The sequence below is a fragment of the Poecilia latipinna genome, unplaced genomic scaffold, assembly GCF_001443285.1.
Source record: "Poecilia latipinna isolate Pla-1442-1.1 unplaced genomic scaffold, P_latipinna-1.0 Scaffold0, whole genome shotgun sequence".
Lineage (NCBI taxonomy): Eukaryota > Metazoa > Chordata > Actinopteri > Cyprinodontiformes > Poeciliidae > Poecilia > Poecilia latipinna.
This window is the reverse complement of record NW_015112616.1, coordinates 465,227-480,927: the sequence shown is the minus strand read 5'-3', so window position 1 is coordinate 480,927 and position 15,701 is coordinate 465,227. Positions and strand designations below refer to the sequence as shown.

Sequence of the window (15,701 nt, the reverse complement as noted above, 5' to 3'; positions counted from 1 at the left end):
TCCTCGAGGATAATTTATCTGTCTCGAAGCTTCGTTAATTTATGTTTTATTATTTAGCGCACCGTGTTCCGCCTGGGTATTATTTGTGGTGGGTTAGGGTTAGTTAGGGTTAATTTTTCGGCGTTTTACCTGGTTTTGGGGGACAAATGAACATTGCCAAACTGTGTGGCGCGATGCTGGGCGTACGACTCATTACTAAAATATTGTTTTACAACAACCCCAATCCTAATTAAGTTCTACTTTAATGAAAAGCAGATTTCAAATAAATCAGCATTTCACAAACATTGCCATGAAATTTTTTTTTATCTATCCATCAAAATTGTTAGTTTTTTTTTGTTGTTGTTGAGATGTGTGCACAATGAATTCATGCTGAGTGGTTTCAGCATTCAGACATTAAATGTATAAAGAATAAAATGGAGCATACAAAGAAGAAAATCATGTGAAAGATGGAAGTGCATCTCGTTTAAAAGTATTTAACTTGTTCAGTTCAAGAAGGAAAAAAAAACGATGGAAAGTTGGGTGGAAGGAAAAAGTGGCAGGAAAAAGGTGGACATGCAAAAGGAATCGCCAGAGATTCACAAACTGCGGATTGGGGCTGAATGCAGAGCTTCAAGAGCCACCAAACAGGCCAGACTGCCGTCGCGTTTGGAAAACAAGGAGAGGCTGAGACTTCGCCACCTAAACAGTGAAAGCTGCTGATGAATCAACCTGGGCTTCCTTAACACAGTGACGCCATCAGTGTTGTCCGACCTGGTGAGGTCATCTGAGGTCTGGTGCTTTCCTCTCTTTCTATACTGCATAGTTGCTATTTGGAGGAATTTCATGGTGTCCAACATGTCCAATTTAGTCATAAAAGTGATCAGACTCGTCCGAGACACTTTTTTGGTCCGTCTTCGCTCGGTCCTCCGTCACTTGGAAGATGCCCAAGTTGAGACATGTGGCTGAAAAATATATTCAGTAAAAATCTCAATGATGAACGTCTTCAATTACCTGCCAAATATATTTATTTCCTGATGTTCCTGAACGTACCTTTGGGCTTCTCCTTGGTTTTCACAGCATTTTGTCTGAAAAAGTGGAACAAAGTGATTAAATTATGTCCCACGATGTGTTTTATGACAGATTTACTCACTTTTTGTTTATTGGCTTTTCAGGCGCCAGAAGATTCTCAATATCCTCTTCATCACTTGGTTCCTTTGACTTATTGTTTGAGGACCCAGTGTCGCTCTCCTCTTCCTCATCTTCAGCTGCTTCCTCTGGGATGTTCTTCATTTGTTTGGACCTGAAGCAAAATGGCTGCATGTTTAGTTTGTGCCGAATGAAAAGAAGGTTTCATGGTTTCATACCTGTTTTCCTGTGGACAGATGATGCTGTCCTCAGAGTCTCCTGCTCCTTCACTCCTGAGCTGGTCTTCCTCTTCATTTGACTCCTCTTCTATCCACTCACTACCTTCTCTCTCCTCATCTTCATCCTGTGAGGAGTCAGAATCCTTCTCCCCGTCATCTCTGCTTTCATTCTCCAGTTTTTCTGACTGATCTTCGTCTTCTTCCTCATCCTTATCCTCCTTTTGATTCCTATTTGGAGGAATCTCATCGTTGCTCTCCTCATCGTCTTCCTCAGCATCACCACCCTCTTCACTTTTCACCTCCTTCTCTTTCTCTTCATCTACAGATCCTTGGTTTTTCTTTCCTTCTTCTTCATCCTTTTCTTCTGCGATGCTTTGCTCGGAGCTGTGAACTTCCTCATCTCTATTTTCACTTTTTGCTACATCATCTCCTTTACAGCTTCCTGATTTATTGTCTTGAGCTGGACTCCTTGTTTTTTCACTTAAGCTGTCAGTCTGCTCCTCTTCCTCACTCCTGCTAGGCTCCTCTGCCTCCTTCTCGGGTGGTGGTGACCCAGTGTTGACCCCCCTGCCTCGCTCTAGCCTCCCTCTGCTTGCTGTGCCTCCTTCCTCAGAGGAGCAGCTTGTTTCTGAGTCCAGGGCGACGGCGCAGGAGGCAGCGACGACCTCACTGGAAGTCCTGGATGACCTGATAAGAGACGGTTGAAACACGGAGATTTGAGAGCTAACCCTACGAGAGAACAATAACAGTTTATTTTTCTAAACAGCTAACTTTAGTTTTCCAGTAAGAAATCCTTAAACTACAAGATAATGATGAACACAGTTACAATAGCTGTCTTCCAGCTTCAGTCAGATAAAATAAAACCAACTTATTAGGTTTTGATCTTTTTTTAGCTTATTTTAAAGATCTGAGTTTAATTATGTAGTTTCAGGTTTCCCCTCTGTGCTTCATAACAACTTGGAAAAAAAAAAACAGTGGGTGGAGTGAAAACTGTAGATAAAGCAGGAAAGTTGAAGTCATCAGTTTGTCATTATTTCAGATATTTAAAGCAAAAACCTATAATTATCAATATCGGCTGATATGAAACGTTTATATATCGTGATACGTTTCTTCAGACATATCGTTCAGAAATGAAGGATTGTTTAAAATATTTGCACATGGCTGTGTATTGTTTTGGCCATAGATTATGGAGGCACGTATTGTTGGTGAGGCTGATGTATCCGAGTGAACATAATCATTATTTGTTACCTCTGAGAACCGGGTCTTTCTGACTCTGAGGACGAAGCCTCTGTTCTTCCTTTCTTCTCTCTTTTCTTCTTCTCTCTGCTGGTCAAACTGGAATCTCTGCCGCTCTCACTGCTTTCCACATGTCCACTAGAGAGACGGACTGCAGGATGCAAAGAAATGATCAATCGGACAAACGTGTGCACTTTAGTTACATACAGGGTTTGTTTCCTCCTGTTTTTCACCTGGTTTAATGTCGAGCTCAGAGGACAAACACCTTCCGCCCCCACCACCTCTCACCCTCTTTGAATTTGCTGCGCTCGTCTCATTTTCTCGCTCTACAACGTGAGAAGCACTCGACGCTGGCGGCTCCTCAGTGTGGAGCTGACCTGCAGATCCCACAGCGATCCCATCAGAGCAGGGGTGACTGTAGCGTTCAGGAGCGCGGCCTACATCTTCGGACCTGACCCACGGCCGATAATGATCAAATGGGGAGGTGAGGTGTTGGAGCAGAAGTGGATGAGGATCTGGGAAGTTGGGTGGAGGGAAGGGTGAGGGACTCTGGGGTTGAAAAGGCATTTGGAGGAAACCTGGAGGCACGCCTGCTTGGGTTAGCCAGGAGGGCTCCTTATGGGGATAACAGGAGGAACGATGTCGGCTATAAGCAGAGCTTCCTTCGGTGAAAAACGCTTGAGGAGCATCAACTTTTGGAGCCTTTATGAAAGGATCTGTGAATAAAGAGGAACCTGGTGGAAGAAGCTCCAAGCATCCAGCTTCTTTAACAAGAAAAACTGTTTGCAACCTCATATCTTCAAGTAGCAAAAGAAGAAAACAAACCTTGTGAAATCAGAGGCTCATCAACTGTTGCTGTTGAGACTTGATCTTTACTGTGTTGCAGATAAGACTTCAAACAATCTTCCATTCTCTGTTGAGGAAATAAATGACTAATATTATGAACAATAAACAGAAAATTATTTTTTTAGAAACACTTTTTTTAAAAGGAGGGCTTATGGAGAAAATATAGTGATATCAAGAGGTTTTATTTATTTGAAGAAAGCAATGCGTACTTGTGAAGTGGAAGAACAATTTTGCCTCAAATTTGAAAAAATGTGGAGCACATTTGGTTTAAGGTCTTAATTCATACTTTGCAAAACAATTGTCTACTGCAGGTTTTTTTAGGGGCTTTGTCTACTATCACCAATGTAAATGTATAGCACACTTTAGTTTTGATCTGTAACATAGAATTTCAAAAATATTTTCATCTTTTCTTAGTTGTGACAAAATGGGAAAAGGTTTAACAGTAATAAATATTTTTTAAGGTGATGAAGTGAGCCAGTGAGTTTGGTAAAGCTGTGGTTGTACCTTCTTGTGAGAGGCCTCAGTTTTCTCCTGAAGCTGCTGCTGCCAGCGGTGGAGGTTTTCCTCCAGGTAACGCTCATACTCCATCTGAAAATGTTAAAGTGTACATTTAAATAACTGTTAAACTCTAAGGCAAACTTTCAATCCTGAGTTACTTTAAAACATCTCCCAGTTACTGAATTTAATTTCACTTAATGCCTTTACTGTCACTGTTATCTGTCGCCACCAACAGAACTGCTCTGTCTCGCTCTGATTGCTGCTAAATAAAAAAAAACTGTTTGAGAATCTGACAGTGCAGGTCATTGTGTTTGTGCGTTGGCTGTGTGCATCCTGTAACCCGTATAGTTTTCATGGCAGCGTTGTGGGCCAGCATCTCCTTCAGTGTGTCCTGGGCTCTCTCAAACTGCAGGAGAAGCTGCCTGTTGTGCTGCTGGGCTCTGCGCTCTCTCTCCTTCAGCTCCTGCAGACGCTGCTGAAGTTGCATCCCTCTGCTGCAGGAAATTAGAGAGGGAAATTTTAAAAACTGTGGTGGCATGCAGCGTGGATCATTCTGTATCTGCACCCCAGGCCATGTCGTGTTTGCACTGGATTAAAGTAGTAGGGAAAATTCATCTTCTGCATGCTGCCTTTGTGAACAAGCCAAATCTTTTCTGTAGGAAAGTTTTATAGTCAGAGGAGGCAAAGATTTTTTTGACCAGAAGAATCTTTGGAGAAATTTAAAACTGTCAGTTGCATCATTCACATCAATGATGTATGTAAACTTCTAACCAGCACTGTACATTCATCCAGACTACTGTAACATTAACAGGTTGTTGTAAAACAATAAGTACCATACTGTCAAGTGGATCATTTTTTCTGAAGCTTTAAGACAAAGCTACAGACAGTATAAACCTCAGATGTGTCAAGCCTGCCAGGTGTCTTTTTGAGTACCTTACCTTTTCTTTCTAAAAAGCTCTCTTTGTTTGGTAAAAGTATTTTGATCCATGCTGGTAAGATGCTCAAATGAAAGCGAATTCTCCCATGGTGCAGCCATGACTGGCTGAGCTCCTTAGATGAACAGATTATCTGGGATTAAGAGCGATGCTTTAAGGGGGAGGGACCATACCCATGCTGCCAATCCACATACACAGTACACATAACCTTTCTGAAGCGCTCTTTTAAATGCACAATGATTTTGTTTTAAAAATCAGTCTTAATGGGTCTTTTTATGGTTTGTTTTATGCTTTTTAATACTATTACTAATAATAATTATTCAGCAATAATAATAATAATATTTTTTATTATTTGTTGTCATTGTTGTTAATAATTACTGTTGTTTAAATTAAGAATAATATTACTGCTGATCATATTAACATTACTACTACTATTATTATTATTATTATTATTATTAGTAGTAGTAGTAGTAGTAGTAGTAGTAGTAGTAATANAAAAAATAAATAATAATAATAATAATAATAATAATAATAATAATAATAATAATAATAATAATAATAATAATAATAATAGGAGGAGGAGGATTAATAAAGCTAATTGTGAGAAATGTACACTCAAAGAGAAATGATGGGGATGTAAAGGATGAGTTTAAATATCTGGATATTATTTGGGTTTTAAGATAATGTAAAATAGGTGCAGAAAAAAAGACAAATATTCTGTATGTGACATGAAAGTTTGAAAAAGGCGGAGGCAATTTTAACACGCGGAACTGTACTATGTTGTCCCCCTCCGGTTGTATTATCATGTAGCACTACAACTCGAACGTGATTTGAGAGAAATTCAACAGAGCAGTTCCTTATCTAAAGAGTAATCTTTGATTTATTTTTCAACAAAGATTAACGTGATTTCGTATTTTAGGCCAGAATAATGTTTCCCGAAGGTTTGTGACTCAACACAATTAATTGAGAGTCGCGTAGCAAAGCGAACAGAGTATTATTTGACTAGCCGCTTGCTAACCATCCACTGTGCGTCTGTAAAATCGTTCCTTCAATACGCTGACCACGTCGCGGTTTTAGTTTTACTTTAAACATGACAGGGTTGGGCAGCCGGTTGTTCTGCAAGGTCGGGAAGCTTTGCGAACAGCTCCCTGTGTTCCTCAACACCTTCCTGGTGTTCTCCATCACCGGGGAGGTGAGCTACCTGGTGCTGGTGGCGGCTCCGCTGGAGGCGGAGCAACAGAAGACGGCGTGGTCCTCCTGGTGGAAGGCGCTGCACTTGCTGGGCCAGTACTTCATGCTGGGAAACATCTGCTGGAACGCTTTTCTCTTCCTGAAAGTCAGCCCCAGCATCAAGGGGGTGTTCCTGGGAGGAAATGGACTGGGCCAGGGCTGGAGGTAAGAAAGCGGTTAGGAACCCATCTGTCAATAAATACACACGCCTTTTTACTAGTTTTTCTCCTCAATTTCAACTCTATATAACGCAAGATTAAGTTAATTTCATTCTGGATTGTCCTAAATTAAGCAAGAACAAAATTAATGAAGATAATGTTCTTTTACATTTTGATAATGTGTCAATATCCAAAAGGTCACATCAATATCAGTTTGTTGGGTAAAAGATGTTTTGTTTACACAGAGATCTCATCTTAGCTTGTCCTTGAGAAGATAACTTTGGCAGACTGGATGGCAGTCATATTATTGTTTTCAATAAACTGTAGTTAGTAATGCAGGTCTTTCTGTAAAACCTGTTAAGTGTCTGGTTGGCATGCTAAAATTTCCTAAACGTATAGAGTTACAAAAATGTCAGTGCAGTGTTACAGTGCCTTGTAAAAGTATTAAAATAATTTCCACATTAGTTCGTTGTATTTTGGTGAGATTTTATGTGACAAATCAATACAAAGTCCTTATGAAGGATACTAGTCCAGAACAAAATCTTTACAGAAAATATTGCAGTTACAGCTGCAGTTCTTTGGAGTATGACTCTGTAAGCTTTCCACATGTGGAGACTGAATTTTTTGTGTTATTATGCTCCTGTCCTGCAGGAATCCCGACTAAAATGGTTGTTTTGAGTTTTTACAAGTAAGCAAAATATTGAGCTTTTTCCATTATAGCTTTCATGTGCAATAATAACAAAATTCTTGTTTTTTAAAAAAAAAAAAAAAAAAAAAAATTCAGCACAATGTCGAAATTACGTTTATCTTAGTACTTCTAAACTAAAGTTAGTAAATGCTTAACTACTGTCTTAGAATTAATTTGTCAATAGAAAAGTATCAGCTAAAAGTTCATGTTAGGCTAAAAGTTCAGTTTGTATTTCTGTGATACTCACTGTAGCAAAGCAAAACTATCTAAAACATCTTCAGCATTAAATAATATTTTGTTGTCTTTTGTTACGCAGGTACTGTTACACGTGCGAGACACACACGCCTCCTCGCTGCTCCCACTGCTATGACTGCAAGGTGTGCGTTCTGCGGCGGGATCACCACTGCGTTTTCTTCGGCCAGTGTGTCGGCTTCCGCAACTACCGCTACTTCCTGTGCTGCTTGTTGTTCATGTGGTTGGGTCTCCTCTATGCCATGGTGATGAATGCCGAGGTCTTCATCGTCATTCTGAAGGAGGGCGTGACTCTGCACAGCATCCTGCTGCTGCTCATACCCTGGATCATGCTTGTTTCAGGTCTGCGACACTGGCTGCCTTGTACCTTTCGTTTGTGTTCTTTGTAGCTTTTAATATTAGCTCCAAGTTGGATTCGCTTCAAAATGTTACACTTATAGTTCTTTTTTAATTAATTTAAAGCTGAGGGAAACAATTTGTAAGAACAGACATTTCGGTTCAGACATTCTTATAATTACCTTTCTTGAAATTATACAAGCTAATATCTTCCTTTGTTTTTCAGGCCAGGTTTCAGCGCGGGCCTTCACCTTTGCCTTCATCGCCGACACCTGCGTTGTGGGTTTCCTGCTTGTCTCCGCCTTCTTCTTCTTCCACCTGTTCTTGCTGTTTCGAGGGCAGACCACCAGGGAGTGGTACTCTTCTCGCCGCCCCTACAACCTGGGTCCCGTTAACAACCTGCGGCAGATGCTGGGCCTTCGCTGGTACATCTGCTGGCTCTCCCCGCTTATCCCATCACCGCTTGTTGGAGACGGGATAAACTTCCAGGTCACGGGATCGCTGGAACCCATCCAAAAGTCTGGACAGAGTCTGAGTCTTTAGTGGTGATGGTTTATGCTGACAGGAGCAGCAGCCGCAACATTATCTCGGTTTAAGAGGAGGTAGCTTTGGATGGGATGCTGCTTAGATACTTGGTGGTGGTCTTATCGTTTGAAATTATTCATCAGCCTTTTAATTGCGCTGAGAAGGGAAATCAGGGGTCGACCTGAAGATGGCATCTGCATCGGTTAAGGCTAACCTCAGATACTTATTCAATTCTGTACAACACTGAGCACTGAACGTATATTTAAAACAGCACTGAAGTAAGAATGTACTGTATCAATGATTAAAAGTAAATGTAGAATATTAAATCTTTCTTAGAAGGCACTTGCAACTCACAAATGTGGTGATGTAGTTAAACTTTGAGTGGACTTTTTCTTAAAGACCTAAGCTGCCTAAATCAGTCTCACTCAGATTTGTTTTGCACTTTTCCTGATTAAACTCCAGGATATTCTTCATCCACTTCTGAGCTGCTGATGAGTATGTCACAGGCCTTTAGTGGGGGCCGTTTCAAGCTGAACAAAACAAGATGCACAATCAGATTCAGGTGAAGTTTCAGCTTGGCCAGCCTTAAAAAAAAGTATCATGAACTCAAAATTTTCATCCTTTTTGTGATGTATAACCTGCACTAAACAGATTACTCTTCAGTCTGGAGAAGGCTCTAAGGTATGTCTAATGACATCAAGGTGTTTAATGTAAAACAGAGGGAAACTACACGTTAGAAGGTAATTCGAAGGAAACTATTTTCTGTGATCTATATTAAAACTTTGGTGGCGTTTACTTAGGCTGTGAGAGAGAAACCAATTCAGTCACCTCATAAGAAGGCTTAGCAACTGTGCATTTGGGTTTTCAGCCTCTGTTTGTCAGGGAACCTGCTGGATTTAGATATTTTGTCTGCCTTTTGGAAATCTTAGTTAAAATAAGGTTTTGCATTCTCTAGGAAATACACACAGAGACAGATGTGTACAGTCATTAACGCTAACTGTGCTAATCACTAATATTTGATACTAAGGATGGTTTTAAATGCCAACTTTGTAATCATTTCATCTTAGTTTTAAGGTCCTCCACATTAATAATTGTTTTACTGCTCTTTTGTACCCTCTCTCATATTTAAGCATATTCCTTGGTGGCAAAAACATTCAACCAGGATATCAGGAAATATTTTAAATATAAATTATGATTGAAACCCACTTCGCACTTGCCTACATTCTTTGTCTATGCTAGCAACCACAAAGAAAATGGAGCCTTTTTGTGGGTTATTTAATATTTCTCACTTTGCCCTGACTTGGTTTCTGTTCAGTTACTTGTGTAAATTAATATGTACACAATCTAATTCATGTCATGTATATTTTGCCAAAACCATAGCAATTAAAACGATGGAGTTTTGTGTAGCTGACCCTTAAAATAATAGTGAAAACCCAGCTTTACAAGAACTCCTCACACATTCAGACATCAACTCTGATGTTAAAATAAAAGAAAATCATTGACCAGTCACTGTAAAAAGGGTATAAGAAACATTTTTCTTATAGCTCTTAAAGGTCAGAATTGGCTAAAATTACCAGTGGATCAAAGTTTGGTCAGAAATACTAATGGTGCATCTCTAACCTTCACACTTATTAAAAAAACTCTCTGACATAGTGTAATTTTTTTGTTTACGGATTGATGTAATGTAAAGTCATCTAACAAATCCAGTATTTAAAATGATTTTATTACAGTGGTGTGTCAACAGTTTGTTTCATAGTTTCTAATTTGTTAGTGTTTCTGACCACTAGGGACTTGAGCAACATTGTGTCATTGTACCATTCCTTACTGCAACATGAAACTGATCTTTATAACATCCTTCCTTTGCAAGGCGACAGTTCGTATCTTAATATTTGTATCAGTCAGTCTCTTTATGGTTTATTTTTTAAGGTATTGTTGAGCCTGATAATTTCAGTATGTTATCTCCTGTTGTGTCCTGTTTCAGTCCAGTATGTAGAATTGCCTTTGGACCGTGCTAACATGTCTTACTGCACTTGATGCCAGCTTTACTTTCATTACCTCGCCTGTATTTTGTAATTCAAACTCTCCTTGCCTTAAAGTGAATCAACAAATTACAAGCCTTTGGTTTGACAGGTTCTTAAGTGTTGGTGAATCTAGCAAAAACAGTTCAGTTTTATTTGTCTTAATTTTAATTGTTTTGAAAAAGATTGCTGTTTATTCTGTTGGGTTTTGTTGTTTAAACGTCCATCATCGAACTCTTTGACTTGAGATGCTTTGCTGTTTTTATTATTTTGTATCTGCAAATGTGTTGTGTTGTAATGTTTACTTTAAAAATGTTCAGAAAAGTGTTTTCTCCTACTTCTGCTTCAGAATTTCTCAAATGTTTGATTAAAACTATGAAAATCAATGATATACCTGTTACTCCTACTCCTACTAAATATTTATGAATGTAATTAAACCTGAACACTAACCCTGCAGGTTCCTTCAGGGAATGTTCCTTACAGGTACAACAGTCTTACCTTCTTTAAGGAGTGTTTTACACAAGAACATAGTTATCTGTCAAATAATACTTACGGAACATCCTTTAAGGTTACTAATTTTATACCCTTCAGAGAACTTTTCAAGAATGGTCTTGATCTGAGAAGGCTAGTTTAAACAATTTTCTGGAAACTATCAGGGAATTTTCTCTAAAACTTGCCTAAATGTCTTCAACTTTTACATTGTAGCTTTCAGGGAATCTTTAAAGAATGTTCTCTAAAAGTCCGTTTCAACATAAACACTGACTTTCTCAGGTAATGTTCCTTAAAACTTTTACAACATCCTACAAAGGACATTTAGGGAATGTCCCAAAGGCTACTGGTTTTCTAACCTTTAGAGAACCTTAAGGAAATTGAAGGAATAAAACAAAAAATTAAAGACAAAATAAAAATAAAAAAATCCAGCACAAAGTAGCTAAAAACAAAAAAATTATATTCTTGCAGTGTCCCTGTTCACTTTACTGTAGTAAAAATTATATCTAAATTGAGCTTATTGAGTATCGGTGTGCAGAACGGAAGAAGTCCGACTTTCAACGGCCGCCATTGGAGAAGTTCTTGACAGCTGCCACACCTGTTGCTTCTAGGTTCTTCTTGGTAAGATTTTTTTCCCCCCCAATTCTTGTTATTTATTTAACTGTTAACAGTTTATTAGTGGGACATTGTGAACTAGAGTCGTGTACAGACGTGAATTCACAGCCAATTTAAAATTTGCGTATCTGAAGCTAACAGAACCGTTTGTCGGCTTCAGGTCACCGTCTCAACTGTCGCTAACGTTTCCGACTCCATTACTGACCTGGGAATAATGGCTGTGAACTGTATAAAACATCTGTTTCCCTTTCTTTAGCTTTGCCACGGAGTTTAGATGAAGGATGTTGAAATATTTATCGCCAAACTGGACGAAAAACTTTGCATTTTAGCTTATTGTTTAACAATTTTAACATCCGTTAGTTAGATTACCCGTAGTTAACGTTTTTAAAGTTAGCCTAAATACAACAGCTTATCTACGATTTTGTAGTAAATGCGGGTTTAGTTTATTTTTAATTAAACCTTGTGATATAAAGGTTACAATTGTTTGGTATTTTTAATTTGGAAAAAAAAATGTTTTTTGAAATACCCAATAAAGTTAATTAACATTATAATCACAGTTTCCCTTCTCATTTAAGTTTTTTAACAAACATCCACAGGTGGTTTCCTAAACTCTTTTGATCTAATCAGTTAATAAAGATATTTTTCTTGTCTGTTTATATGAATAGTTGAAACCAGAGCCACATCCACCAAACTTATCTTGTTTTAGGTCTGCTAGAAATACCTAAATTATGCCTATTTGCCATAATAATGAGATTAAGAGAGAAGTTTATTTACTAAACCTCTGCTCCCTCAATTGGTTCCTCTTGATGTGAAGAAGCAGCAGCTCTGAGTCCATCCCAGATGACCGAGGCTTTATATCTTAAGGAATCTCAGATAATCCTTTGGAGGAAAGTCTTTTTTCCCCCCCATTTGTAACTATCATGTTCAAACATGACCGGGGGCATCCATGCACTGTTCCCACAAAGTTATGAGAAAGAATATTTTTGCTAAGCTGGAAGCTTTAAAATTTCCTTTCACAGAAACAAAGGAGCCAGGCCCAATTCCTGAAAAACAGCCCCACACCCTAATAGTCTCTGTGACTAAGTTTTCATTTCTCACATTACTCTCAGTTAAAAGCTGTTCTCCTGGCCAATTCCACACCCAAACCAGATTCCCAGAGGAGGAATCTGGTTTGGTCTCCACAGACCATCTCTGCCGTTCTAGAGTCCACTGGTTCAACACCTTTGTGTACCAATTGAAATTACACTTTGTGATGTAAAGCTAGGAGGCATTCCACGAAGCTCTTTTTGTATGGTCCTTGAGCTAATCTGAAGTGTGGAAGACTCCAGCTAATTCGTCATTAGAAAGTTGGGGAGTAAAAAATGTGTGGATGGTACATCCTTATAAATAAAGGCCTGCTCATATGACGATACAAGTCTTAGATTTACTGGATGCAGATGCCTTCAAAGTGAGACTCTAAACCTTTATTCATTATAAAGTTGTAGTATTTTACTGACTATTTTTTCTAGAATAAAATACTTTCCCATTGTTGATTTAACTTCAGTGTTGGCTTTTTTTTTTTTTTGCTTCCTGTAAAAAAAATTCTCACAGCATTAAAACTGGTGCTGCAAGAATTTCTTTCTTATCACTTTATTGATGTGTTTTTGCAGCACAGGGGAGTACTTGGCCAGCCCGATGGATATTACAGAGGAAAATATGTGTGTAACGCTCAACAAGCAAAAGCCTCTATGCACTCACACACACACACATACACAGGTTCAATTAAATGATCAATCAACCTATAACATTTTGTTTTGTAAAGATCCCGAATGGATATGCTGGAGAAAATAGCTGAGCTGGATTACAGCCAGAGTCAGCTGAGGGAACTGAACACTGAGATGAGGCACTGGCTGGAAGTTGCAGACGACGACATGGCAGTGCTGCGCTCAGAGAATGCCAGCCTCAGGAAACAAGTGAAAGAGTGGGTGCATCATGCCGTCTGTCTTCTTTGACTTCCACTGCTCCGTCTTTTAGAGTTTAACCACCACAAATGCTGACCCAATGACTTCCTTAGTTGCCGCGGTGAAGAATCTTATTTTCCTCCTTTGCTCCTGTGTGTCTGCAGCCTGGAGAGGATCTTCAGTGAACTTCAACAGGTTGAAGTTGAACCTTGTGGGCCTCTTTTGCCCGATGCCCTTGATGAAAATAAAATCTGTGAAAAGAAGTTTCAGGATTTGGTGCGTTAACATCAGAATTATTTCCATACCTGCAATAAATGTAAATGTAGATTAAATGTATAGATACTGTAGGTTGCTTTTCTCAGCCGCTTCTAGTCATCATCACTTTTATCTGATAGATGATGTTGTTTTGCAGGAGAAGGAAACATTAAAGGTGCAGGACGAAAATAAGGAGCTAACCGCCAAGGTAGCTATATTATTTTGCTGTTCAGATTAATCAGCAGTGTTTGATAATGCATTTCTGTAAGTAAATAATTGGGCATTTTGTCTTTAAAAAAATACTTATAATGCATAGGTTGGCTTTCAAGTTCTCCAATTCAAGGTTCTGCAAACTGAAGTTTTTCATTTTAAGAAGTTTCCATCCTTTTCAGATAAAGAACCTTAAACAAGAGCAAGAGCAAGACAAGATCGCTTTAAACAAGCTCAGGACTGAATTTGAAAACCTTGAGGTAACTCAACAAATAGTTTGTCTCTCTAAATATGTTGAAATCGGTGTTTTGGTTTTGATTTCTTCCAAAATCTTCTCAAACGTTTTTTTTTTTTTTTTTCTCCAATTGATTTTTGTTGGAAATGTGTAATGTGTGTGTTATAGGTAATGAAATACCTTCAATCTAAGCCACAGTGATTTGGAAATGTATTACTCGCTCCCTTTAATGCAAGTTACATTTTATCTTGTGGAAACTACAAACTTCAATCTGTCTTTATTGGATTGCATCACAACAAAGACATGCATTTACTTTTGCATATATTTAATAAGATTCACACATTTTATTTCAACTCTTTGTCGTGTGGTGTCAGATTTTGGTGGAGGAAGTTCAAATACAGCTGCAGCGAAGGGATGAGCTGATTCATCAGGTAGGAGCACAGAAACCAGAGTCAGGATATTCATTGAAATAGAAATCATGCATAATAATGTTTGCAGTTCTCTATTATTCATCTCTTAATGTGGATTTTTAACTATGTGTTTGTTGGACAGAAAAGCTTGCAGTTAAAGCACCTGGAGGAAACCGTGGAGGAATATTCAGAAGTCATAAAGGCAATTATGTTTACAACCACTACTGTTTTAAACGAAAGTAGTTTTGCTTCACACAGGGTGTTCACAATCTGAGAAAAGCTGAGCATAACACAGTCCGGTTGTTGGATGCTTCTGTGCTGCAGGACCTCAGGCTGACGAAGCAGGAGCTGATCCACCAGCTGGAGGAGAGACGAGACGAGGCTTCATTGTAACCCCGCCATTCAGATCCTTAGCATTCACAGGATTCTTACAGGACAGGTTCCTCTCTCTGAGACGTGCTGCTGTTTGTTGTCAGTGCTGCTGTGACTGAGGTGATGGGAGAAGGGGAGGGACGGCCCAGTCCTCACCTGTCCATAGCTGAGGAAATCCAGCAGCTCTTATCTGCTGGAATGAATTTCTGCACGAAAGACGCCATGGATCCGATCTCTGCGGCATCTGATCTGGACAGCAATGTAAGACACTCAAAGTTTTGTTTGCAAAACGACTCTTGATGCAACCAATATTTGATGAATAATAATGATTTATTACATTCTCCAGACTGAAAATACTTCATGTAATTTACAGAGTGCGGTGCATCAACTGTGATTTCGTTTTCTGTATTACCGGCAGTAGCCACAAAAGTGCGCCACATTCAAGCTGTGTTTTTCAGAAAGTCCTGTGTGAATGAAGTAGAAGACATGAGCCTTGTGTTGTGTTGTATCTGCAGATAAAGACTGGTGGGAAGGAGCAGCTGGAACCTTCCTCTCTTGCAACTGACCTCCAGCCCAAACGGTACGTTAGTTTGCAAATATAACCAATACTTTTGTTCTGAATCCAACCTTTCTCAGGTGTTTAGTTCTTGTATGTAATTGTTTTGTGTCTTTATCTCTCTCCTGATAGTGGGAGCAACTGTGCTGTTATCTTGAGGGCCACCATCCGGAAGCTGATCATGCTGTGTATTGTCAGCGTGTGTGTTTTGCTCTTTATATTTTGTGGATGCTGGGTTCGAAACGCTGGCAACTTTTTCAGCAACAGTTTGATAATGTTGCCGCCCTACGTCAGCGTCCAATATGAGGCATTACCTCCCGTTTAACCTGTTCCAAGTTTGAGCTTGGGTTGTTTGTAGTTTTATTAAACTGCAGGAATTTAACTTGAAGAACCTCTGTACATGTATGCTATGCTATATTTACACAAAAGTAAAGTTGCAAAATGGCCGCTTCAAGTTTCAGTGTCTTGTTAAGCTGGTTATGCCACAGCCTACGACAATGAACAGTGATTGGGGAGACTGGTGACTCTCTACAATGCTCAGATCACTGGTAAAG

At 39.1% G+C, this 15,701-nt stretch overlaps 3 protein-coding genes across 5 annotated transcripts; 2 read left to right on the top strand and 1 right to left on the bottom strand.

Moving 5' to 3' along the window:
* Positions 1 to 304: 304 nt before the first annotated feature.
* On the bottom strand, positions 305 to 4,987 carry LOC106941545 (myb-like protein X). 3 transcript variants are annotated; one of them, XM_015024943.1, is made up of 10 exons: positions 4,862 to 4,987; positions 3,930 to 4,417; positions 3,405 to 3,492; positions 2,813 to 3,295; positions 2,592 to 2,730; positions 1,859 to 2,030; positions 1,344 to 1,816; positions 1,130 to 1,279; positions 1,030 to 1,064; positions 305 to 941 (listed from the first exon to the last, which is right to left on the bottom strand). In XM_015024943.1, the coding sequence occupies exons 2-10, from the start codon at positions 4,011 to 4,013 to the stop codon at positions 844 to 846; spliced, it is 1,722 nt and encodes a 573-aa protein (XP_014880429.1). In that variant the 5' UTR covers positions 4,014 to 4,417; positions 4,862 to 4,987; the 3' UTR covers positions 305 to 843. The 3 variants fall into 3 exon arrangements, with proteins under 3 accessions (XP_014880429.1, XP_014881123.1, XP_014881767.1); XM_015025637.1 differs by lacking the exon at positions 305 to 941 and having other exon boundaries at positions 1,126 to 1,279; XM_015026281.1 differs by lacking the exons at positions 305 to 941; positions 1,030 to 1,064 and having other exon boundaries at positions 1,184 to 1,293.
* A 610-nt stretch (positions 4,988 to 5,597) lies between these two features.
* Positions 5,598 to 10,454, top strand: zdhhc24 (zDHHC palmitoyltransferase 24). Its single transcript, XM_015023909.1, has 3 exons — positions 5,598 to 6,253; positions 7,251 to 7,528; positions 7,749 to 10,454. The coding sequence occupies exons 1-3, from the start codon at positions 5,949 to 5,951 to the stop codon at positions 8,063 to 8,065; spliced, it is 900 nt and encodes a 299-aa protein (XP_014879395.1). The 5' UTR covers positions 5,598 to 5,948; the 3' UTR covers positions 8,066 to 10,454.
* A 557-nt stretch (positions 10,455 to 11,011) lies between these two features.
* On the top strand, positions 11,012 to 15,601 carry LOC106939920 (GRIP1-associated protein 1-like). Its single transcript, XM_015022855.1, has 12 exons — positions 11,012 to 11,175; positions 12,819 to 12,866; positions 12,971 to 13,129; positions 13,274 to 13,385; positions 13,522 to 13,572; positions 13,757 to 13,834; positions 14,184 to 14,240; positions 14,362 to 14,421; positions 14,544 to 14,608; positions 14,696 to 14,852; positions 15,107 to 15,171; positions 15,280 to 15,601. The coding sequence occupies exons 2-12, from the start codon at positions 12,844 to 12,846 to the stop codon at positions 15,470 to 15,472; spliced, it is 1,020 nt and encodes a 339-aa protein (XP_014878341.1). The 5' UTR covers positions 11,012 to 11,175; positions 12,819 to 12,843; the 3' UTR covers positions 15,473 to 15,601.
* The last annotated feature ends 100 nt before the right edge of the window (positions 15,602 to 15,701 follow it).